Here is a 26,884-nt window from a genome sequence, read left to right as displayed (position 1 = left end):
TTCGGGAGTCAATAAACTGCTACCAGCATTTCTTTCCTTTATTATATTTTACCTCCACCCAAAAAGATTCTACTTGATTTTTTTGGAGCCAAGATTATTTCTCAGTTCCTTCCTAATATCATTTTACTTCGAGATATCCCACCGTATTTTACCTTCTGAAATGCTCCGTTGCAACCACATCTTTGCATTGACATTTACATTAACTCTCTCCCATCAATTAATCGAGCTTATAATGAATACCGTGCATTCAAATAAAATTACTTCCATTTTGAATAGTAATTATTGCTGCCCATTTTACTATTAATTGCAGTACTGTAAACTTTTCCTTGTTATCACATCCTGGTTTGCTATTTCTCTATAGTGCACTCTTGATTTGCCTTTTACTTCTAACTCATTTAACTGAAACCCTTCCTCACCAAACAAATACACATTCACATCGCATATATATATATATATATGGTGGAATGCAAGCATACATGATTTAGTTTGAATTATTTTCTACAACTTTGGTTAGATTTGACAGGACACCAGCTCCAGTGGAATAATCGCCAGTTTCTCAGTCCTGTGGCCAGGACACCATCACATGAATAAAATTTAAGTCAGGGCACCTGCAATTTCCTCTCCAGCTTCTCAGTGTCCTCTGTTACATCCTAATGGATCCTCAGGGGCAGGGGGGCAGGCGGAAGTCATTGCGCATGTTGGCACAAATGACATGGGTAAGAAAAGTAAGGAGGTTCTGCAATACGAGTATAGGGAGTTAGGTAAAACAAAAAAAAGGCTTCCAGGGTCATGATCTTTGGATTGCTTCCAGTGCTACGTGCTAGTGAGGGTAGGAACAGGAAGATAGTGGAGATGAATGTGTGGCTGAGCAGTTGGTGCAGGGGGCAGGGAGTCAGATTTCTAGACCATTGGTGTCTCTTCTGGGACAGAGGCAGCCTATCCGAGGGATGGATTGCACCTTAACTGGAGGGGTACCTGTATCCTGGCAGGCAGGTTCACAAGTGCTACACGGGTGGGTTTAAACTAGATTGGCAAAGGGGGAGGTGGGGAAGAGGGGAGATCTTATGCAGGACCGAGGCATGTGGGAGGCTGCAAGTTGGTAAGAATGCTGATGAAAGAAAGTTTAGTGGACCGAATAGGCAAGAGAAAGGCAATGAGTGACGAAGGACTGTTAGTTTAATGCAAGAGGCATGAATGGGTAATGCAGATGAGCTTAGGCTATGGATAAGTACGTGCGACTGGGACGTTGTAGCCATTACGGAGACCTGGTTAAGAAAGTGGCAAGTCCGGCAGCTCAAATGTTATTGGCTAAGGAGAATGTCGTAGCCGTGGTTAGAGGTAACATTACTGAAGGTTTGTTTAGCATCATAGTCATAGAGTGATAGTGTGGAAACAGGCCCTTCGGCCCAACTTGCCCACACCGTCCACTGACCGGGTGTATTGAGTCTATACAGATTCTAATGCCAGAGTCTCCTGTCTGCACCCTTAATTAAAGAGTCGCCTACCACAATGGCTCTGCCTGGAGACCCCCTTCCCTGCTGAGCTTCAGTGCCAGGGTTGGTGTCACAGCCCTGCTTGCTACTGCTGCGCGCAAACCCATCCCCCCACCCCCAGCACCAAGAGGGTATTTGTACCTGTTTTGAAGGGGAATGCCACTGAGGTCAACTGCACTCCATGTCTAATTCCCATCCTCCTAGTCACCCACTTTCTCTCCTCCTAGACCTTGGGCATGACAACCTTGCGATTTGCCCTTTCCAATTTACCTGTATGGTCCCGAGATCATCCAGCTGCTGCTCCAGTTCCCTGGTCTTTAATGAGCAGCACCAGGACACAATTCCTGCAGGTGTAATCATTAAAGGTACCAGCAGTTTCCATGACTTCCCACACCCTGCAAGAAGAGCATTGCACCAACCTACCTACCATCACTACTGCAATTAAACCAATAGAATAACGAGATTCACCCAAGAGCAGACCGTAAACAATTCTCCCATCTGCTTCTGACAGCCTTCTTGCCTCAGCCTCCTCGCCAAAGTCTCTCGAGCCTCTCTCCCAAAACGGTCGCTCCCAATAGGATGCTCTGGTACACCTTGCTTTATATTTACTTGTTACTCAATTAACCAATTTGGATATTCCAATCAGTCCAATGGTTTCCTTTAAATTGTGCCGCCTCTCAAATTGACTGCCTTCACTAATCGCTTCTCTACTTTCAAATTCTTTTGATACTGAAAGCGAAGAGACTACAACCACTTACCTTTTAACTCTCCTGCTCTTGTCCTGCCTCTCAGGTTAACTGCCTTCAGTTGCTATCACTGATAACTAATAAGTCATTACAGTTTTCTGCTCCTGTCCAATTTTGAGGTACATAACCTGAGGTGACTACTGCATGGAGAAAGCAGTCGTTTCCTCTTTCCCCAATGTTTGAAATTTATTCAACACTGAAACTAAGATGTGTGGGAAGGAACTGCAGATGCTGGTTTAAACCGTAGACACAAAAAGCTGGAGGAGTCAGCGGGACAGGGAGCATCTCTGAAGAGAAGGAACGGGTGACGTTTCAGGTCGAGACCCTTCTTCAGTCTCAAGAAGGGTCTCGACTCGAAACGTCACCCATTCCTTCTCCCCAGAGATGCTGCCTGTCCCATTGAGTCACTGAAACTATGTTTGAGCTGTAGACACTTTCTGTTCGTGGGACTTCACTGGTCTTGACAAATGCCAACAGACAAGTAAAACACAACCTGCCCTGCCAGCTCATATTATAATTGTATTCAATTGAAAAGTAGTCACATAGCTTCAAATACATTTTATCTAGTTCATATTTTCACATTAATCATTTTAGTTTGAGTGTAATGTGAGCCTTAATCGTAATTCTCTCCCTAATGTAACTTTAATTAAATTAATTTTAATACGTCAGCACCCCTTTCCCCTCTATATCATATTCCCACACCTACCAACTGGCTGATCTTCATACTCTGTGGAAAATGTTCTGAGATGACTGCTAGCACAATCTCACAAAGACACTGCTACAAAGATTTACACCACGTGGTCCACGTTTATTGTCATTTTGGTTCTGCTGAATTACAGATACATCATGGATACTTGAAAAAATATACAAAAAAAAGTTTCATATATCAAAACCTTGTTATTTTAGAAAAAGAATCAATGCTGAAGATTCGAGCAATGAACCTGAAAGAGAAGTAACTTCTGTTTTTAATTAATGGCCTAAATAATGCCATTAAAAATAGGATGGGTTATGTCAGCTCAATCTATCGAGTACTACGTGTAATGAAGTGCACATGAGTTCAGATCTGGTTTATTTGATAAGAATAGCAAATTATTTTATCAGGACACTAGAAGTATATATTAGAGTAGATATTTCAGTATTCATAGCAATTAATGCAAACCCTGCATCTGATTCAGCGTCAATGTTGTTACAGAAACCCTGCATTTTATAAATGATTGCACATTGACTTGGATAGGAAGATTGAGGGATTTGGAACAAAATGGGCAAAGCTTAGTTGGGCATCTTTGTTGGCATGGATAAGTTGGGCCAAAGGGCCTGTTTCCGTGCTTTGATTCAGTGATTAAACTAAATTCCCCACTGATTAATTCCAACAGCACAGATGCTTGCTAACAACAAGTAGCCCTCAGCCTTTAAATAACTAACTCTGACTCCTTCTATTTAAATCAGGCCGTCTTTACTGTGCTAATTAGTACAACTGTAGGGACCATGTTCCCTTCCTTATTCTGTTTGGTTCGTTAATGTTCAACTGACATGGACCAAAGAGATTGAGACTGGTGTGGCTGTGATCCTTGTTGAATATACATTATGGTCAAAGTTTGGAACAAGTTACAATGACTGTATTAAGGATAGTAATACATTGAAATATTTTGTGTTACTAAAGCATATTAATTCATGGATAGAGAGCACAGGAGGCAGCCAGTTTAAGCCCTCTGACAAAACAGGCACATTAGTCCCACTACAACACAAAAATCCTGACACAAGACAAAAATAGTGAGCCTTCTTTACTATTTTTAGAAAACAAATCAATACAATGTAAACATCGAAAATTGCATGGTATGTGTTCAGAGCACCCACCATAGGACATCATTACCAGTATTCCAATGGTGTATTAAATAGAGGTAATTCTGTGGTTGACATCATTCGGGGAGACATAGTAACCGATGGGTAGAAAATCTACTTTGTCCTGGCCAATTGACTATTTAACCTACCATGAAGATAGTATTAGAATAAATGTTCAAGATTTGTTTCTCTCCAATTTCTAGGACCGGATAGTGTGCTGCTGTGTTTATAAATATTAAAAATGTGATAATGATTCTACATTAAACCTTGGCTGTAAAGTGCCCTGCTACTTGTGAAATGCAATGAAGCACTAAACAAATCAAAACATTTGTTTTTATTTAATTAAAATTAAATGATGAAAGATCCCTGACCATTTCTCTCTGTACAGTTGCTGTCTGATGTTGGGTGTTCTTCCCAGTATTGTCATTTTTTAATTTGATATTTCCAGTATCTGCTTTTGGATTTCAGTATTTAGTTGACAAAGAGACCAAAAGCAAGTACATGATAATAATGATGACAAATTCAAAACTTTGCATATCGGACAATTCATTGCAATTAAGAAATAGTCACTTCTAGCCCTTTTGAAACAGTGCACCATTATTAACTAAAGATACAGAATGTGAGGAAAATCACAGCAGCTGTGATGACTGTACAGTATAAATTCAAAGATTTAGATACTTTTTCACAGGCAGATAATAAACATGTCGGTGCAGCAAACAATTAAATCGGCAAGTAGTACGTTACAGGAGGGGTTAGAATATAAAAGTAGAAGACACTTTCTGTGATTGTACACAACATCGGAGAGATCACATTTGGAAAACAGTGTGCAGAATTAGTCTCTATAGCTAAAACAAAATGTAATGTATGAATGTATGTTCATGAATGTAATCCTGGGATAAGGGAGTTGTCCTGTAGACAGAGATTGAGGAAGATTGCCTGACAATCGGGTAAAGAATGCAAAATAATTTAACTGAGACTGGCAAGATTCTAAGAGGGATGGATAGGGTGGGTACTGAGAGGCAGTTTCCTCAGGCTCAAGTGTCTAGAACCATGGAACTTTGTCCGAGCATCAGTGTGCAGCAGAATATTGGTCTGACAGTATAAATTTTAGGTCTGACATTAAAAAAATTATTTCTGTGGGAGTGATCACGTTTTTAAAATTCTCAACTTCAGCTAGCTGAAAGAATGCCGTCGTTTATTTATTCATGACTGAGAATACTAAAGTTTTGAACAGTGAGAATATGAAGATAGACACAGACAGACACAAGTGAGAATATGAAAAATAGTTGGGGTACTGGGCTTCAGATGCAAAATGAGTAGTAAATTGGTCAAACGATGAAGAGATGAGTGTTGTGGGCCTTTCCCCTGCTCTTACCATCTCCATTTGGGATTATGGTGGTCACGAGAAATGAAGTGCAAGATTGCGGGCACACCAAAAGTGAAAATAATAGCAATCCTTTTCATTTTCAGCTCTTGCAAACTAAATGTTTTAGGATATTGGTGGGCACATCCATTAATCCTGGAAATGTGGCAGTATATAATGACTGAGTTCAAATTCTCAACATCAGATGCAGACGACTGGACAATACAGGTTGAGAGGTTTGCTAGTTTTTATTCATAGCAAAATAAAAGTAAATGAAAGAATGTGCTTAGTGAAACGTCTATGTTACTTACAGGAATACTTCAAATTTAAATTAATAATGCCAGATATAATCTGCATTAAAATGAATTGGTACATCATGTTTTGTTAAAATGTGATAATGATGCATTGCTCACAGGCAATGTCTAACAGGCAATATAAAAGAGCACTACACTGTTGGAGGATCATTACTGAAAGAGTGCTTCAGTGTAACAAAGAGTCGGGAGGGAGCACAGTAATGTCAATGGGCTATCGATGAAGGAATGCTGCAGCCTTTAAATGAAAGTACCGAGGGGATGATCCCCCATCAGAACAGACACACTGAGAGAGAGCCACAGGTCAGAAAGGCAGTAATGAAGGAACATTGCATTGTTGGAGTGGCAGCACAAAGGCAGTATTAAGCTGTTGAAATGCTTCTAGACAAGGCTACAACCCAGCCCTCAATGATTTCACAGGTGGGCTTCAAAGATCACATTCACTTCTTTTAATGGTTGCATTAAATTTCGGTAATACCTGACTGTTTATTTCTGAACCAACATCATAAAAAGTACATTTAACATTCATCGACCCATCTCTCTTGGGGACCTTAAAGTTATTGTTGTATTTCCTGAATTACAATAGTGATGTAATTTATATTTCAGTATTTAATTGTTATTAAGTATTTAATTGGCAGTGAAGGCTGGGGAATCCAGAGGTGCTGAAAAGGCACTGGTTAATTGTTTCTTAGGTCATATTGAGATTATCAGCAATAACTAAAGCAGAGATATAGCCTCAAGACAGTCTCGCGATGATAATCCAGGTGAGATTATCACAAAAACGTTTAACCTGCTGATGAGACAGCTAGAACTCAGCAGGGTTCCTTATCTGTTCATCATAAAACAAGGCATTTATTGTCCTATGGGTGCACAGACAGCACTCCAGGAAATCTCTTTCCTTCGTTTTGTCCTCTACTGCTACACAACCAACAATAAAGGTTGCTTTTGTGTAAAATAATAGTTTACAAAACTATGTTTTATCTCTTGCTGGTTTACCAGACTGAGCAAAGCCTATCTCCACATTGAAGTGTTAACGCAACAGAACTATATCACTGTTTGTAGATAGGATAAGATCAAAAATTGAAACCTACATCCAAAGGCAGTGCCTGAGAATGGTTTTCCCGAATCCTATTCAGTTTCCACAGTGTGCACAAGTGCTCTCCTTTCCCATTACAATTGATTGCACCAGAGTCCACATCTTTTATCAGGTACTATGGTTGACATGAGATAATTGATGGAAATTTTCACTATCTATCTCTCTCTACAAATGTTGGCTGACTTCCTGAATATAGTGTGTATGTTCTCATTTTATTTCAAAAGTTCAGCATCTATAATATTTGGTTTCTGATGAATCAGATATGGATTTCAGATCCTGTTCAGATCCTACCCCAGTCACACTTCATCCGCAACTTATCTTCTGCTTCCTAGTATCTATGTCGCTTGCTTGTACATGTACGGAACCTGTCCCAGACTGCCCAATTGCACGTGTCTCAAATCATCTTCAATGAATGTCCACAGAGACAATTGGCCAGCATAATTTTCTTTCTTGCCCTCAATTTACATAAATTCTATATTGCACTTTTACTCATTTTGTTTCTTTTGGCAAAAATTATAAAAGGAAAGCCGAGAGTGAATAATTCCACTTGGATATTATGACATGAAATTGAAATTGATGATGAATATAGCCAAGTGCTACACATATGTACATGCTCAGTATATTTCAGCACAATGGAAATGTTCTGTTGACTATAAATTCCCTTCTCAACTTAGACAACGATGGAAACTCGAGGTTGGAAGAACCTGGAAAGTTCCAACATGATAAATGGACACGTTTGATCTTATTGTTTCCATGCATTCAGAAAACAATTCTGAAATCTTGTGACATCTGAAAAGAACAGGTTGTAAAATGCAGGATTAGTTTTAATGTAAATACGTGGTTGGAGGTCAGTAACATGAGGAAAGCACATTCTTCCAACCCTGAGCAACTTTCATACAAAACCGTACAAGGTTTTATACTTTATAACACCGTACGTTGTTTTCAAGAAATGAAATAATCGATGATATCAGTGAGCTGGAAGTACCTGGCTGTTAGTCTAATACTGGTCAGATACATTTCTCTGTAAACATTACTTGTGCCAATTCTTATAGATTATTATAAACATAAAAATATCAACATTGATTTCATGTTATCATTAAATCATTAAAAATGCTTTATTCCAGATAGGCAGTTTATGATTGAAAGTTGAGACCAGTGATATTTAAAAGCTGGTGTGGGCGATATTACGAATCTGAAGAGGACCCTTATCCGTTCCCAGAGAAACGGGTTGTGCACCATTCTGCAGACGCACCAATTTCCACACCATTAATATATTTTTACATCACTGGCAGCAAAGCAAGCATTATTGGCGGCACAAGTTTACACAACACTGCCCTGCTGATGAGGAAGCATAAACCCTTCCAGCCAATTGCATCCCAGATGTCTCAGCCTGATTTCCTCCCAATGTCTAGACAATAGACAATAGGTGCAGGAGTAGGCCATTCGGCCCCTCGAGACAGCACCGCCATTCACTGTGATCGTGGCTGATCATCTAGTTCACAGTGAGTGTCAAAGTCATGGTCCGGTGAAACTAGCACCATTGTTTAATATTTAAAAAAGGTCACAGACCTTCAGTCTTCAATACATGAAGATTCTGTGTGCTTTTATGTTATATGTTCAAAAGGAATAATAAACTCATATTACCTGGTGTGCAGATTTGGTTAAAAATAACATGTACAGGCAGAATATAATGGGACCATTGAATTTTTAATATTTGACAACTATTGAAAACGTTGAATTAATAATACTCCAAGGTATCTATGCAGTGTCACGGAGTATGGAAACAGGCCCTTTGGTTTATCAAACAAACCAACCAAGATGCCTCATCTAAGTTAGTCTCATTTGCATGCATTTACCTATATCCCTCTAAACCTCTCTTATCCATGTACCTGTCCAATTTATTTTTATTGGTGTTGTTATACCTGACTCAACCACTTCCACAGACAATTAGTTCCATATACGACCACCATGTGTGTGACAAGGTTACTCCTCACGTTGCTATTAAATTTTTACACTTTCAGTTTAAATCTCTGCCCTTTAACGCTCAACCCTGGGAGAAAGATTGTGTGTATTCCCCTCATGATCTTATACTCCTCTGTAAGATCACTCCTCAGCCTCTTGGGTTCCAAGGACTAAAGTTCTAGCCTGCCCAATCTCTCTTTCACCTCTGGCCCTCAAGCCCTCAAGCCCTGGCAACGTCCTCGTAAATATTTTCTGCACTCTTTCTAGCTAAATGGCATTGTTCCTATCGCAGGGTGATCAAAACTGAACATTACATTCCAAGTGCTTAAGAAGGAACTGCAGATGCTGGAAGATCGAAGGTAGACAAAAATGCTGGAGAAACTCAGCGGGTAAGGCATCTATGGAGCGAAGGAAATAGGCGACGTTTCGGGTCGAGACCCTTCTTCAGATTGTGGTTTTACCAATGTCTTGTACAACTGCAATAGCATCCCAACGTTTATACTCAGTGCTTCAACTCTCCAATGCTAGTGTGCCAGCAGCTTTCTTCACCACTCTGTCTACCTGTGACATCTCTCTCAGGGAACAATGCACTCGTACTCTTTGGTCTCTATGTTCTACAACATTCCCCAGGGCCCCTCCATTCTCTGGAAGTCCCCCTCTGGTTAGACTTCTCAAAATGCAACACCTAGCACTTGTATGAATTAAACTCCATTTGCTATTCCTTGGCCGCTTCCCCATCTGATCAAGATTCTGCAGTAATTCCCGATAACCGTCGTCACTGTCTCCTGTGCCACCTATTGTAGTGACATCTGCAAACTTACTAGTCATGCCTCATCCAAAAAACAATGCAAAGTGCTGGAGTAATGCTTGTCCTGCTGAGTTAATCCTACACTGTGTGTCTTTTTTTGCAAATTAACATCTGCTGTTTCTTGTGTCTACATTCTTACTCAATTCATTAATAAGATGACAAACAGAGATCAGTGCTGGGCAGATTGCTGGGATACTCCACCAGTCACAGCTTCCAGTAAAAAAAAACTTCCACCATCACCCTGTTAATTATCTATCGTTACCTAGCCCACCCTACGAACCTATGCAATTTAATCTTCCAGAACAGCCTACCATGCAAAACCTTATCAAAGGCCTTGCTGATGTCCATATAGACTATGACTACAACCCTGCCCTCATTGACTTTCTTTGTTATTTCTTTGAAAAGTTGTCTACCTTGCTTAATTGTGCCTGTCTCAATGTCTCTTATATGTAGTAATTGTATCTAATTCCACGGGTTCCTCTGGCAAATATCGACCATAAGTCACAAATGAAACCAAAATAAACATACCTCTTAGATCCCATTTAAAACACCTTCAACCAACCTTTGGTTTTGATGAGAAAATTATTCTATCTATGAATAAATAAATAAATGAATGAAGTAGGATAAGCAATATCCTAACCATAATCCATAATTGTATATATATCTACCAGGTCATTCCTGGTAGATATATATAGCCTTCTTCATTCTAGGATAAACAACCCAATTTATCAATCTTTTCTGTAACTAAAGTCCTCCAATCCAGGATGATGTTAATTTCGACCAATTCTGCCTTACTCCAGATTGTGCACGGGCTGGAGAGGGCTAAATGCTTCCTCATCACATCTAAAAATATATTTTAACTGAATAAACATTTACATATGACAGAATGAAAGGAATGCTAATGTATGAAATTATGGCATGCTAAAGACATCAGTGAAAAATTAATCTGGAGTAACTCCTGACTATTCTGTTACGAGTAAATACTAAAACAAAAGAGAGCAATAATAATTAACTTAAAACTCCTACTCTGCTCAAAGGTCCGGCTTTTGAGTAAATCTGTTGCACATGAAAATGCAACATGCCTTTTTCCAGCTGTAAACAATCAGGTCCACTCTGAAGCTTCGTCACTGTAAAGCTTCCCCATGCAAACACACCACACGACTCCAGTGTCTGCAGGTAGCTTTCCACAAACTTCATTATATTTATGTTTCAGTCTTTTACTTGTATACACTAGCTCAGCAGTCCAGCAGTTGAAATATAGCAATATTTATTCCATGGCAGGCATGTGGTACTACCTGATAGTTCTATTAGAAAATGCACATTGCATCTATAAATTAGAAATATTTTATATAAAACAAATATTAGTGCTTTTTTTCTAAATAATTTGAAGGCACCCATCCTTTTTGACAACGTCCTCTATCCATTATTTGACAGTACCACCAACCATTGGGATTGCGTTCCAGCACCTCCACGCAACTCCCTTCTTGGAAACCCATGGTTTCTTCATCTCCCTGATAGTCAGCAATTGCAACGTACATCTCTCTCCAGTTGTTCTGCACGAACTGGGGTTTCTCCTGGATGCATACTGGCTTTGGTCTAACAGCAGACACAGGAATTCCGTTTTTCTGGGAGATTCTTGCTGTGACATCTGGTTCAACAACTCCACACTTTTCTGGAGGTTTACCCTTTGTTTGGCTGGAAGACGATATAGATGAGTGAAGGTTATCAGATTCATCAGGCTTCTTCCGTAACCGGACAGTACTGAAGGATGAATTTCGGCGAATACTGACTGTAGACCTGATATTGTCTGTGCACACCATAGATTCATTCCTCCTGAGTAATCCAGCCAGGTTGGTATTATCATTGCAAGAGGGGGCAACAAATACGGATTGCGGCCTCACAGTTGCTTGCTTTAAACCGTTTCTCATTTTTACAGAACCATTCACATTTCCTCCTAGTCTAGTAAACCCTCCAGGGGGTTTTGCAGGGATTGGAGGTGTTGCTCTCTTTAGACCAAGGTTGATGTTGTTTAATGCCTGGACCGTGTCTATTTTGTCAGTGCAGTTGCGTTGCTTTTCATTCATTGACCTCTCACCTCCACACGTTTCCAACTTAGCAGTGCACTCTGCAGGTTTGCCACTCACACGCTCCAAGAAATAGACAGGTGCCCATCCCTCCGTGTCTCCAATTCTAATAAACCACCAACCACTATCTTGTTTTTCCAGAACCTGTACCATTATTCCTGCTGGAAAACTGATTTCATTATCCTGGACTTTTTCATATTTATCCACTGTCCTATATTGGTACAATGACTCTGCCTCCTGCTCACTGGGCCTTGCTACGTCCGACTGATGATGACCCGGTGATGCATGTGTTGAAAGATCAACTGTACTTTTAGTGAAGGAATCTTCTGAATTTTCAGAGGATGTTAATGAACTGGTATCCGCATCATCACTTTTTGCCCCTTTGGAGCTATGCTTAATTTGTCCTGTGTGCCTAAGATGGCGCCTGATGCTGCTCATCTCCATATTCTGCACTTCTGGTTTTACCAGGAAAGGCTTTGGTCTTACAGAAGGCTTTGGCTTTGTGATGGGACTGGAAATGGCTCTCTGATCTGTGCCTGGATTTGTTTCACATGCGTCCTTTTCTCGTTTTGGTCCAGGTTTCTGTACAATGCACCCATTGATATCAACCATGGATTTGCTAGAATTCTCTGCACTCTTTCCAAGATCCAGGTCCTTTTTGGTCTCAGATTTTAACTGAAGATTTTTTAGAGAATGCTTTGAGGAAATGTGTTTTGGTGAAGAGCTGGTCTCAGTTACTGACAGTGTAGCAACAACCTGACTAACAATTTCATAGACCCCATTAGATACTAAATTATTGTTACTTCCTCCTTGGTTGTAATCCTTATCACCAGAAGTATACACGAATTGGTGATCACAAGGTAAACTTTCTGAAGATTCACCAACTCTGAAGTAAGCTTTCCTCAGTGTGGAGTTTGGGCATTGTTTGATCTGCTGTTGGCTGGAATCTGTCTGGTCCTGTTCTAATAATTCTTCTTTGACTAGTTCATAATCAGTGCTCCTCAGATCATTTTGTGGCTCATGGTCATATAGTGCAGAAGGAATATCATACTCTGGTTCCTCAAACTTGGGTTTTTGCTGTGTGCATTCCCGCTCATTTCCTGGACTTGTTTCGCCAGAGTTTGGCTTGCTTTTGGTGGGTGGTGCTGGGGGAGGGATCTTTGGCCGCATTAGTGTGCTGCTTCTTCTGGACAGGTTTGGTTTCTTTCTTTTGTCAATATAAGACGATGGTGCCCAGCCTTCCTTTTGCCCAATCTGCACGTACCACCATCCGCCTAGATTTTTCTCAATGACCTATGGATTAAATATGTAAACAAGCACTATATTTCAGACAGATATAAAGAACAATCAGATAAAGATGAAGCGTGGAAGATGGAAGCAGAGGTGCATGGGCAAGGTGCTATAGAATTTTGTTGTAAATCCTTGCTTAATGCGAAGCCTTTCAAATGAAAATATTGCAAACATAAATATCAGTACTGAGTATTCTATAGAGGATTAAATATTGTGATTTTGTAAACCACATCAGGAAACGAATAGATGAATTGAGAAAGAAAGATCAGCTTTTTCCAAACCCCAGCAATTACACAGGCATGGAAGTAATTTGTTGGCACAACTAATGGAATACAGTAAACCCTCAATAACAGACCATGGGGTGGGAGAGGTCCGTTATTACAGATTGCCTGCTTAAAGCTGTGGGGTGGGGGTAAAGTTTAACCCAAGGCTGGGAGGAAGGAAACATGGCGTGGTGCGGTGGGGGGGGGGTGTTAAATCAGCTGGATATCACAGGCCGGGGAGCCATAGATGCGGTGCACCAGGGACGGGTCCGGTACTCACGCAACGGGAGCTCGGCCAGCTATAACATAAATCCACTATATAGAGGTCCGTTATTGCGAGGGTGTACTGTACCGAGTCAGATCCCACCATCTTACTGACAATTAAGTCAGATCCCACCATCTTAAATAATTGTTTGAAAGTAACAAGCTTCAGCCGGGGATGATTAAAGTAGGAAGCCTACCTCAGCTTTCTGGCCTCCTCGGAAGCTGATGCCATCAGCAATGTGTGTCTGGAATTCTGCAATGGTGTAGTATTCCACTTCAACAGCAGGCGGCTCTGGAGGCTTGGGCAACTGGAATCCCTGGATATTTGAAATCGGAAGTGAAGACTGGTGAAACACTTTCACAGCTGCCGTCATTACCTCTTACGTGGAACAAAAGTAACAGAAAATTCCAAACATTGGCATTCAATTTATTCAGCTTTGCAGATACATATACTTTCTCTCCTTCCTGTTCTAAACATTTTGTATTATCAGAAAAAAAAGAAATTCCAGAAAAAAAAGAATACATTTTGCCTCAATGTTTTGAGTGAAACTGTCATCTCAGAACCTGTCCCTGGTAGAATAGTTGATTTCGTAACTTTACCCCAATTTTCACTCTGCTCTCAAATTCATTTGTACTATTTCCGACACCTCTCCCCCCTTTCTAGATCCGTCTCAGAATACAGGCTATCAACTCGCATCTACTACAAACTTTGAAAGCTTCAAGATCTTAGGCATAAATGTTACCAGCAATCTGTCCTGGACTGAAGTTACAGCCAAAAAATGCAGCAAACGCCTCTACTTCCTCAGGAGACTGAGAAAATTCAACATCTACAAAGACTCAAACTTCTACAGATGGACATGACAATAATAAACCAAAACTATTGCAACACCATAATCTGCAAGTTGCCATCCAAAGCACACACGATATTTCCTGACTTGGAAATATATCATTGTTGCTTCACCATCGCTGGATAAATTTTTTTTTTTTTAAATCTTGGAACTCTCTCCATAACAGCATTGTGAGTATACCCACACCTCAAGGATTGTACTGGTTCAAGGCAGCAGCTCACCACCACCTTCTCAAGGACAACATGAGATGGGCCCAGTGTTGTATTGTCCCTGGTTGAACTACTTTCTCTGGCAGCTCATTCCATATACCCGCCATACTCTGTGTAAAAGAAAAAAAATCCCCCTCCATTCTTTTCCCTCTCATCTTTTCCTCATAAGAAAACTAAATGCAGACATACCATACTTGCCTCCCTTCGTGGGGGTGGCTTCTGCCTTAGGTTTGGGGAACCTGCGAAAAAATAAAATGAAGATGAAAACATCTGCAGAAATCTGAAATTAAAAAACTCCATCTGTGGATAGAGAAATAGTTAACAGAATTGACAGAGAAATTCTAAAACTAGCTTTCCGAGTTGAAACAATTTTAACAATGAAACAACTTACATGGCAATCGGCCTATATATATATTACCTAGAATCTATAGTACACAAAATGGCCATTTAGGACAACCTAATGCAATGCTACACCTCACTCTCTTCATCATGTCAAACTCACAGCCAACTCTTACTTACTCCACACTATTTATCAAAATCTCTCTCTGCAGTAACGATTTCTGTTTTATCACCATTCTCTCGATAAACACATTTTTGTTCATGAAATGGATCCTTAGCTGGAACACTGAAGTGATATGGGTTGGTAGAAGTAGTAAATATAAACATATATTAACACAGACAATGTCAAACATTCAGAAAATCAAGTAATAGATTTAGACTGGTTGGAGCTTACTAAACAATGGTGGGAATTTGGTACAGGAATTGAAATATAGGGCCGAGAATGAATCAAGTAACTGGAGATGCAAGTAACAATGTCATACAATAATCATGAGAGACACATTTAGATATAGATGGGCCAAACCAAATTAGTCATATTAATGTGGAATCAAAGTCAGAGTTTAAATACAAGATTAAGTTAATGTTAAAGAACAAAAATTTAACAGGCTATTTTAACTCTGGAATCGTGCAATAACATAACAGTTAACTGGTCTTGTACATCAGGGGCCTCGGTGGCAATGACAGAGATCTGAGATTAAAATGTAAAGTTATATAGTTCTAACACCAAAGTCTTAAAACCTGAATGAAACAATCTACGAAGTCAGAGGAGCAAATTGGTTTGGTATGTTGGGAAACTACGTTGAAAAGTCTGACAATAATCCAGCAATGGTTAATGTTCATAGAATTAATGCATAGAGTCACAGGACGTACAGCATGGGAGCAGGTCCTTCAGCCGGCTGCTTCTGCATCAACCACCTATTTTCCCAATGCTATATTAATCTGCTTTTACATTCTCCCTGCTTTTTCATTAACTGCCTGCAGATTCCACAACTAGGGGCCATATACAGTGACCAAGTAACCTATCAATCATGGTTTTATTACAATAAAGTATAACATAGAAATGCAAAGCATACACTGTGCCAGCCACGATGTCTGTATGCACGGATCCCATTTACAGGCCTTTGGCCTATATCTCTACTTCTTTTCTATCCAAATATCTGTCGAAAAGCCTGTTAAATGTTATTGTGTGTCTCCACCTCCTCTGGAAGCTGGTACCAGATATTAACCATGCTCTGTGTGAAAAACCTACCCCACAGATCTCCTTTCACCATTGCCTAGCCAAGCTGACCTTGCAACGCCAATCCAGTGCTGCCAGCAGGCCTTCATGGCCAAGTTAAGACACTAACATTTTTAACAACTCTGAACTTGAAGAGTACATGATGGTGCTGGTTATGTGGCAACTCTTATGTGCTGCCTCAGTGTAATCTACTGTCTTACACGCTTGTACTCAAGTATATTGCGCTTGTGTATCATAAGATTCTTACTGAACAGTATACAAAAACAGAATTTGACTGTATCTAGGTACATGTGACAATAAAGTACCAATGAAACATTGGATTGGTAAACATGGTTTTAGGTCAGACTCAAGCTGGAATTTGTTATTATAGAACAGGAAACTTCTTCATCCCGTACCTATCTCTGCTCTCTGTGGAGCGATCCTGGCCACAGCTGGGGTGCCTGGTGTGGCTCGACTGAATCTCTTCTCTGTTCCTATTAACACTGCTACATCACCATTGGTCTGTTCACATGGCAGTGGAAGGCTAATCTCCTTTGCAGTGAGTGGAGGGTGATCATAATGTCTGGGCTCGTTCTCTGTCTGAATCTCTTTTTCACTGCTTGTTTTCTTGTTCAGAAGGTTACTTATTTCCATTATGTTGCCAATGATCTCAACCGGCCCATTAACAGGCTTCTTCGTTGGAGAAAGTTCATCTTTGATTTTCCTCAGATATGATGCAGGTGCCCATCCCTCTTTGCCTTGATATCTGGGAAAATAAAATTACAAATTTACAAACAATATTATTTTACTTTTGCCTTAATTACTGCAAATATCAATCCTCAAACTATCAGCCCGAAACCGAATATTGCTATATTTAAGAGGGAGTTAGATGTGGCCCTTGTTGGATCAGGGAGTATGGAGAGAAGGCAGGTACAGGATACTGAGTTGGATGATCAGCCATAATCATATTGAATGGCGGTGCAGGCTCGAAGGGCCGAATGGCCTACTCCTGCACCTATTTTCTATGTTTTTATGTCTATGTTTCTATGAATCTTTGGAGCCGAATAAAATAGTCAAGAGTCAAGAGTGTTTTATTGGCCTTTAATAAAATCTGACAGTGTGCACTTTAACCACATGTCATTTTTTTCTGTTACAAATCTCAAATTGTGGAGTACAGAGGCAAATAAATAAATGGTGGGTCTTTGTCCCAAACATTAAGAAGGGAGGGACGGAGGGACACACACACACAGACAGACTGACAGACAGACAGACAGACAGACAGACAGACAGACACACACACAGACGTAGTGCAATAATAACAATAACAATCTATTGTAGTTTAGAGCTTATTTGAGGTTGTAGTGTTTAATAGCCTGATGGCTGTAGGGAAGAAGCTGTTCCTAAACCTAGACGTTACAGTTTTCAGATGGCAGGAGTGAAATGAATGTATGGCCAGGGTGGTGTGGGTCTCTGATGATGCTGGCTGCCTTTTTGAGGCAGAGACTCCGGTAAATCCCTTTGATGGTGGGGAGGTCAGAGCCGGTGATGGACTGGGTAGTCACAATTTTTTGCAGTCTTTTTCGCTCCTGGGCATTCAAGTTGCCGAACCAGGCCGTGATGCAACCAGTCAATATGCTCTCTACTGTACACCTGTAGCAGTTCAAGAGAAGTTCATACCAAATCTCCGTAATCTTGTCAGGAAAGAGAGGCATTGATGCGCTTTCTTTATAATTGCATCAGTGTGCTGGGTCCAGGAAAGATCTTCTGAAATATGCACACCCAGGAATTTGAAGTTTTGACTCTCCCCACCATTGATATAAACAGGATTGGGGGTCCTCATCCTTCCTCTTCCAAAGGCCAGAATCAGTTAATTGGTTTTATTGATATTGAGACCCAGGTTGTTGTGCTGGCACCATTTGGTCAATCGATCGATCTCACTTCTGTACTCTGACTCATCACCATCTGTAATTCGTCCAACAACAGTGGTGTCGTCGGCAAACTTGAAGATGGAGTTCGCACTGTGTCCTGCTATACAGTCATGAGTGAGTATAGCAGGGGGCTGAGCACGCAGCTTACTGATTGTAAATGAGGAAGAAGTGTTTCTGCCAATTCGAACTGACTGTGGTCTGTGGATGAGGAAGTCGAGGATCCAATTGCAGAGGGATGCCCAGAGACCCAGTCCAGCTTTTTTTTTGTATCAAAAGTAATTAATTTAATTACAAACACGATACAAACACCCCAAAATACCAAAACCGGCGTAACACACCCACCACCTCAGTGCAAAATCACCATATTATCTACATTTTCAAACAACTATGTTACCATCCATACAAATATACTAAATAACTACTATACAACTATGGCCCTCTCTAAAACCACCCGGGAAAGGGGCAAGCATCCTGCTCGGGCAAAACCCTCTTCCGCCAGGCGCCATGACTCGCGGATGGCCAGCTTGGCCAGGCCAGGGAGCAACCCAACCAGGACATCTTCGGCCCTACCCACTCCCTAGATCCCGTCACCAGTCCTTCGGTCTGGTGACGGGATCTAGTCCTCCCTAGATCCCGTCATCAGTCGCTGACAGCGGAGCCACTCCTCCCCCTACGGACCAAGGGTGGAGTGGTGTGGTAACCAGCTTGGCGGGGATGATGGTATTGAACTCCGAGCAGCAGTCTATAAACAACAGCCTGACATAAGTGTTTTTATTGTCCGGTGCAGTGCAGGGGGAGAGCCAGTGAGATCACATCCTACGTTGACCTGTTGTGATGGTAGGCGACTGTAATGGGTCGAGGTTCTTGTTGAGGTAGGAGTTGATATGCACCATAACCAACCTCTCAAAGCACTTCATCACCACGGACGTTAGTGCCACTGGTTGATAGTCGTTGAGGCACATCACCTTACTCTTCTTGGACACCGGTATTATTGATGCCCTCAAAGCAGGTGGGAACCTCAGACCTCACTAATGAGAGGTTGAAAATGTCTGCAAAATCTCCAGCCAGTTGGTCAGCACAGGTTTTGAGAACTCGACCGGGTATACAATCAGGTCCAGACGCTTTCTGAGGGTTCACCCCCCGAAGGATCTTCTGACGTCAGCCTCTGTAACTGTGACTAATACCATCAGGGCATATGGGGGTTCAGGAAGGCATATCAGTGTTCTCCCCATCAAAGCGCGTGTAGAACGCATGATTTCATCAGGGAATGGTGCTTCACTGTCGTTTGAGCTGCCTCCTGATTTCGCCAATATATAATCTAGAACTGTGACTATTTCTGAAGCCTTGCCAACTTACTGCCCATGTCAACAAGCAGCCAAATCTGAACACCATCAAGCATGAACTCTTAGTTGCTAAAAAATGTTCATGGAACTAATAGACGTGTCACGGAACAAAGGAGCCAATTAGCCCAACTAGTTAGTTACAGGATAGACAGCATTGACTTTCATATGGAAAGGCACCGTCTGATAAGGGATAGTCAGCTTAGATTTCTGAGTGGGAAACTGCTTTAATAACATTGTAATCGAAATCCTTAATAAAGATGACGAAGAACAGTGGACCAAACACCGAACCCTGCAGCACACTACTGGTCATGGGCCTTCAATCTGAATAACAACCCTCCATTACCACTCTCTGACTGCACCAAACCAATTATGCATGAAATGAGCTAGCTCACCCTAGATCCCATGTGATCTAATCTTCTGGAATGGCCAACCATGCAGGAACTTGTCAAGGCTTTGCTAAGGTCTATGTTGGCAATGTCTACTGCCGTGACCTCGTCAATCCTCTTTGTCAAAGTTTTCACTTGCACCTCCTCCAACCTCATCTACTGTATCCGCTGTTCCAAATGTCGACGAGACTAAGCGCAGTCCATCTTAACTTGCCTGATCTTCCGGTTGCTCAGCACTTCAACTCTCCCTCCCATTTCTAATCTGACCTTTCTGTCCTGAGCCTCCTCCATTGTCAGAGTGAGGCCCAGTGCAAATTGGAGGAACAACACCTCATATTTCACTTAGGTAGTTTACATCCCAGCAGTGTGAACATTGACTTCTCTAACTTCAAATACCCCTTGCTTTCCCTCCCTATCCCCTCCCCCATCCCAGTTCTCCCACCAGTCTTACTGTCTCCGACTACATTCTATCGTTGTCCCGCTCACTCCCCTGATATCAGTCTGAAGAAGGGTATCGACTCGAAACGTCACCCATTCCTTCTCTCCAGAGATGCTGCCTGTCCCGCAGAGTTACTCCAGCATTTTATGTCAATCCTCTTAAAAAAAAAAAAAAAACTCCAGATTTCCCATGCTCAAAACCATGCCAACAACTGCTAATCAATCTGATCTTTGCAAATGCTGGTCGATCCTGACTCTCAAAATTCCCTTCAGTAACATTCCCACCACGGATGTTAGGCTCGATGGCCTGTAGTTCCCTGGCTAATCTTTGTAGCCCTTTTTAAAAATAGAAGAACAACATTAACCACCTTCCAGTGTTGAACCTATGGCTAAAACTAATGTAAATATCTCTGCCATGGTCACTGCAATTTATTCGAGCTTTTCACAATGTTATACAATGTACAGGCCCCAGGGATTTATTCACCCAAAAATGCTTCAAGACAGCCAGCATCTTCTCTTTTGTAATGGGGAGGCACAAGTGACTTCAGATGCAGGAATCTTGAGCAAAGCACATTGAGTATAAAAACCAAAAAGTAATGATGCAGCTCTAAAAGACTTTGGTTAGGCTACATTTGGAGTATTACATACAGTTCCGGTGGCTCCAGTACAGAAAGGGTGTGGAGGCTTTGGAGAAGGTGCAGAATGGTGCCTGGATTAGGAAGTAATAGCTACAAGAAGAGGTTGGACAAACTTGGATTGATTTCTCTAGACCGCTGGATATTGTGGGGAGAGTTGATAGAAGTCTATAAAATAAGCTTGATATGATAGACAGAACCTTTTACCCAGGTTGGAGGACATAGCTATAAGGTAAAAGGAGCAAAGTTTATAGATGTGCAGGACAAGTTTTTTTACTCGGAGGGTGGATGCCTGGAACGCGCTGCCATGGGTGGTGGGAGTTACAAGACTGGCTTTTAAGAGGCTTTTAAATAGGCACATGGATATGCAGGGAATGGAGGGATTATGGGTCATGCGTAGGCAGATAAGATAAGTGTGGGCCTAAGGAACTGTTCCCATGCTGTAGTTTTTTATTGTAGAAAACAAAGTACTTTAATAACTCAGCAGATCAAGCGGTATCTCTAGAGGTCATGGATAAGCAACTTTCGGGTAAGAACCGTCAGATTAATTGTAGTCGGGGGAGAAAGCTGTAAAAGATGTGTGTGTGTGGGTCAAAGCCTGGCAAATTATAGGCAAAAGCAGATGGGAGGTGGGGGGCCCTAAAATAATAAACTGGTAGGCTGCATTTGTTTTCCTTGGAGTAGATGTCTAACAGGGAAATAGATTGAGGTAAGCAAAACTCTGAAGGTATTCTCAAAACATTTAGTAAGTATATAGAGGAACACTTCAATGCTGTGGCATTGAAGACTATAGAATGAGGGAATTAGGATTAGTATAGTCAGGTACTGAATGGTCAGCATGGGCACAGCAGACTGAAGGTCCTGTATCGGTGCTACATGATGCCATCAGGTATTATGAATACCTAACATTGGTAATGAAGTAGGGATACAGCTTAATTAGACGTAAATAATTTGGACACAAGGTTTCTAATGCACTGCAGCCGGAGAAAAACCTTGTTGAATATTCCCTTTTGTGCAGAGTGAGGTCATTTGGCAGCAACTTCTGTTGCTGCAATCAAAAGCAGAAATGTAGCTTTTCAACTATTAACCCATACTGAGACAAATGTATCTATGTGTTTAAAAGAAGAACATTCACTATACAATTGCTGAAAATGACACAAAGTGCTGGTTCAGGCAGCATCCCTGGAGAACATGGATGGGTGATGTTTCGGGTCAAGACCCTTCACCATACTATTGCAGTGGATACTGCTTGTGTGTAACTCATAGTAAGTAACCACCTCAAACAGCAGAAGCTTCAAGATATGATTAGCTTACAAACAGATAAATGTTACTACTCCACTCAAACTAATCTCCCAAAAACGTGCAAAGTGAACTTTCATTATGGCCTAAGCCAAGGCTTTGGTTCTTAAGAAGTAAATGCGGGCAAGAAGCAGACAAACAAGTTTGTGGAGTAAAATGTCTTCATGTCTGAGAGCCACTTCCTGCCATCTGCTTTCCAGCTCTGAAATCCTGGAATTACTCCAGTGGGGAATAACTGTAAAAAGAAACAGGAAATGAGGGAATCTGCTGACAGAAGCATTCTGGGAGAGTTGGATGAGTTCCACCAAAAGGCAGCACGATTGGCCATTGAACCTAGATGTCAAGGGACTCAAACTCCCTCACTCCCCATTAGTGTACTAATGGTAAAGTCCAAAGAACAGAAGTAAATCACAGCTGACTGTGCCTGCATAATGTACAGAAAATGGGCCCCAGCAAATGATTACAACTAGATTTTCTTACACAGATTATGAATAGGTAAAATATACAATATTTGTAGCAAAATGAAAACTTGCCAAATCTGCCCTCACAACTAACTTTTCCATTTCAGAATTGCTTTCAGAGCCAGTTTTGGAACATAGTAATTTGCAGGAGATTTGCCCATAATTCATGCCAGCGCACAGTTATTTACATTGCCCCTATGCCAACTCAAGCAGTAAAAAGTATTGGCGTTCAAAGTTCTCTTCCAAGCACGGAAAAATGTGAAAAGGGTTTTTACCTCCAACGAGTTCCAGACCCAACGACAGTTTAACTGAAAAAAACAACACCCCTCATTTTTCCCTAAAACTTTCTCAGAATTTACATAAATATGGCAATCGAACAGATTTTAATGTCCCAAAGAGCAACACATGACACTTGTCTGGATTAAACTCTAACTGCCATTTTACTGCCCATTAGTTTAGGTTTATTATTGTCATGCATACAGAGGTACAGCGAAAAGCTTTGTTTTGTATGTTATCCAAACCGATCAGATATACCCAGTCCGAAGAAGGGTCTCGACCCAAAATAACACCCATTCCTTCTCTTCAGAGATGCTACCCGTCTGAGTTACTCCAGCATTTTGTGTCTATCTTTGGTTTAAACCAGCATCTGCAGTTCCTTCCTACCTATGTCTCCCAGATATACTCTATATAAATACAATCAAGCCTAACTCAAGTACAATAAGTAGAGCAAAGGAGAATATACAGAGTGCAGGACAGAGTTTTCATCATTGCTGGAGTGGCTCAACAGGTCAGGCAGCATCTCTGGGGAACATGGATGGGCGAGGTTTCGGGTTGAGACACTTCTTCAGACTGAAAGTCAGGGAGAGGGAAAGTAGAGGTATGAAAAGGTACAAAGAACAATTGGATAAAAGGTATGAAAAGAACAAATTGAAGCCAGCAACGGTGATCAAGGAAAGGGCAAGCCCACAATGGTCCATTGTTGGTGGCGGTAAAGATGATAACGAGGAGATACAGTGAAACTAAACAAGACATCAGTGGAACTAGAAGGACGACTATGATGCCAAACTAATCTCCTTTGGCTGAATGTGATCCATATCCCTCCATGTCACCTGGTAATGGACAGAATAGATTGTAGCATTGGAGAGGATATATCTTGCACTAAACGTTATTCCCTTTATCATGTTTCTGCACACTGTGGATGGTTCAATTGTAATCATGTATTGTCTTTCCGCTGACTGGTTAGCACCCAACGGTACACGTGACAGCAAACTAAACTCGAAACACCATCTGCCCTGCCATTGAATGTGATCATGTTTGATCCAACACAGACTCTATGCCAGATCTCCTTAACCATCAATCCCCTGATCTTTCAAATATATATATATGCGTTCTTTGTAAGTACTTCCCATAAACTCTGGATTCTTAGAGCAGCTTGTAATGGAGCCGACTAGAGAAAAGGCAATTCTGGATTTAGTGATGTCTAATGAACCAGATTTGATAAGAGATCCGCTTGGAGGAAAAGATCATAATATGATTAGTTTTAATCTGAAATTTGAGAAGTAGAAGGTTAAATCGGAAGTGACAGTGATGCAGTTGAACAAAGGGGACTATGAAGGCATGAGGAGCTGGCCAAGGTAGACTGGAAAAGGATCCTAGCAGGAATGACGGTGGAACAGCAATGGCAGGAATTTCTGGGTATAATGCGGAAGACACAGGATCATTTCATTCCAAAAAGGAAGAAAGAATCTAAGGGGAGTAGGAGGCAAAGGTGGCTGACAAGTAAGTTAGGGATAGAATAAAACTAAAAGAAAAGATGTATAACACAGCAAAGAGTAGCCGGAAGCTTTTGGGATTGGGAAACTTTCATAGGACAACAGAAGGAAACAAAACGAGCAATATAGGCTGAAAAGATTAAATACGAGGAGAAGCTGGCCAGGAATATAAAGAAGGACAGTAAAAGCATCTTTAGATATGTTAAAGGAAAAGAGTAGCAAAGTCAAATGTGGGTCCCTTGAAGGCAGACACGGGTGAAATTATTATGGGTAACAAGGAAATGACAGAAGAGTTGAACAGGTACTTCGGATCTGTCTTCACTAAGGAAGACACAAACAATCTCTCAGATGTACTGGAGGACAGAGGATCTAAGGGGGTAGAGGAACTGAAAGAAATTTTCATTAGGTGAGAAATAGTATTGGGTAGGCTAATGGGACTGAAGGATGATAAATCCCCTGGGCAGGACGATCTGCATCCCAGGGTCCTCAGAGAGGTGGCTCTAGAAATGGTGGACGCATTGGTGATCATTTTCCAATGTTCAATAGATTCAGGATCAGTTAGCTAATGTTATCCTATTTTTCAAGAAAGGAGCGAGAGAGAAATCAGGGAATTACAGACCAGTAAGCCTTACCGGTGGTGGGAAAGATGCTGGAGTCAATTATTAAAGAGGTAATAATGGGGCATTTGGATAGCAGTAAAAGGATTAGTCCAAGTCAACATGGATTTATGAAAGGGAAATCATGCTCGACTAATCTTCCCGAATTTTTTGAGGATGTGATAAGTAACATGGATGAAGGGGAGCCAGTGGATGTAGTGCATCTAGACTTTCAGAAAGCCTTTGATAAGGTCCCGCACGGGAGACTGGTGACTAAAATTAGAGCACATGGAATTGGGGGTAGGGTGTTGACATGGATAGAAAATTGGTTGGCGGACAGGAAGCAAAGAGTAGGAGTGAACGGGTCCTTTTCAGAATGGCAGGCAGCGGCGAGTGGAGTGCCGCAAGGCTCGGTGTTGGGGCCGCAACTATTTACCATATATATTAATGATTTGGAAGAGGGAATTAGGAGCAACACTCGCAAGTTTGTGGATGACGCAAAGCTGGGAGGCCGTGTGAACTGTGAAGAGGATGTTAGGAGGTTGCAGGGTGACCTGGACAGGTTGAGTGAGTGGGCAGATGCGTGGCAGATGCAGTATAATATAGATAAATGTGAGGTTATCCACTTTGGCGACAAAAACAAGGGGCAGATTATTATCTCAATGGGGTTAGGTTAGGTAAGGGGGAGGTGCAGCAAGACCTGGGTGTCCTTGTACACCAGTCACTGAAAGTTGGCGTGCAGGTACAGCAGGCAGTGAATAAAGCTAATGGAATGTTGGCCTTCATAACAAGAAGATTTCAGTATAGGAGTAAAGAGGTTCTTCTGTAGTTGTATAGGCTCTGGTAAGACCACATCTGGAGTATTGTGTACAGTTTTGGTCTCCTAATTTGAGGAAGGACATCCTTGTGATTGAGGCAGTGCAACATAGGTTCACGAGATTGATCTCTGGGATGGCGGGACTGTCATATGAGGAAAGATTGAAAATATTAGGCTTGTATTCACTGGAGTTTAGAAGGATGAGGGGGTATCTTATAGTAACATAAAATTATAAAAGGACTGGACAAGCTGGATGCAGGAAAAATGTTCCCGATGTTGGTCCAGAACCAGGGGCCACAGTCTTAGAATAAAGGGGAGGCCTTTTAAGAATGAGGTGAGAAAAAACTTTTTCACCCAGAGAGTTGTGAATTTGTGGAATTCCCTGCCACAAGGGCCGAATGGTCTCCTTCTGCACCTATTTTCTATGTTTCTATGAACTGTTCTCAGTCAATAAATAGGAGTCTGATGTAGGTGTCCATGTTGTCTAAGTGTTCCAGAGATGAGTTTAGGGCCAGGGAGATGGCATCTGCTGTGGACCTATTGCGATGGTAGGCAAACTGGCTTATGCAAAGATCAGATATGTTGCTGCTCACTGTGCATTACACGCTTCTCCGTTAATTATGTATGCTTACACCTGATGAACACTACAGGCCCGAGGGAAAACTCCTCATCAGAATACTGACTTCAAAAGTACATAATACAAAGCTCTTTGAAATGACACAATATAGTAAAACCTTCCGAGGCAACGTTGTTGCTCTTTAATTTTTTCTTGTATGGTTTCTCCACTGAATAATTTTAATTTTTAAGTTCATAGGTTATAGGAGCAGACTTAGGCCATTTGGCCCATCGAGTCTACTCCATCATTCAATCATGGCTGACCTATCTTTCCCACTCAACCCCATTCTCCTACCTTCTCCCCATAACTCGACATTCTTACTAATCAATCTGTCAATCTCTGCCTTATAAATACCCAAATTACTTGGCCTCCACAGCCGTCTGTGGCAAACAATTCCAGCGATTCATCACCATGTGACTAAAGAAATTCCTCCTCATCTCCTCTCTAAATGTTCGTCCTTTT

The 26,884-nt window shown here is 41.4% G+C and overlaps 1 protein-coding gene and 1 long non-coding RNA gene across 4 annotated transcripts in view; one reads left to right on the top strand and one right to left on the bottom strand.

The window, feature by feature from the left end:
- The first annotated feature begins 3,798 nt into the window (after nucleotides 1–3,798).
- LOC116981307 lies at nucleotides 3,799–20,089 on the top strand. Its single transcript, XR_004414208.1, has 3 exons — nucleotides 3,799–3,809; nucleotides 5,303–5,311; nucleotides 19,977–20,089. It is a non-coding gene; the product is annotated as an uncharacterized LOC116981307 (long non-coding RNA).
- The window catches only part of sh3pxd2a (SH3 and PX domains 2A), a 105,663-nt gene continuing 89,727 nt past the window's right edge, over nucleotides 10,949–26,884 (bottom strand). For all 3 annotated transcript variants that reach the window (XM_033034239.1, XM_033034240.1, XM_033034241.1), the window contains 4 exons: nucleotides 16,548–16,897; nucleotides 14,766–14,815; nucleotides 13,717–13,836; nucleotides 10,949–12,995 (listed from right to left, as the gene is read on the bottom strand). In XM_033034239.1, coding sequence (XP_032890130.1) covers nucleotides 10,980–12,995; nucleotides 13,717–13,836; nucleotides 14,766–14,815; nucleotides 16,548–16,897 — 2,536 coding nt within the window. In that variant the 3' untranslated portion in view covers nucleotides 10,949–10,979. The remainder of the gene's footprint in view (nucleotides 12,996–13,716; nucleotides 13,837–14,765; nucleotides 14,816–16,547; nucleotides 16,898–26,884) is intronic.

Source organism: Amblyraja radiata, chromosome 15 (assembly GCF_010909765.2).
Source record: "Amblyraja radiata isolate CabotCenter1 chromosome 15, sAmbRad1.1.pri, whole genome shotgun sequence".
Classification (NCBI taxonomy): Eukaryota; Metazoa; Chordata; class Chondrichthyes; order Rajiformes; family Rajidae; genus Amblyraja; species Amblyraja radiata.
This window is presented reverse-complemented; position numbering and strand designations above follow the sequence as displayed.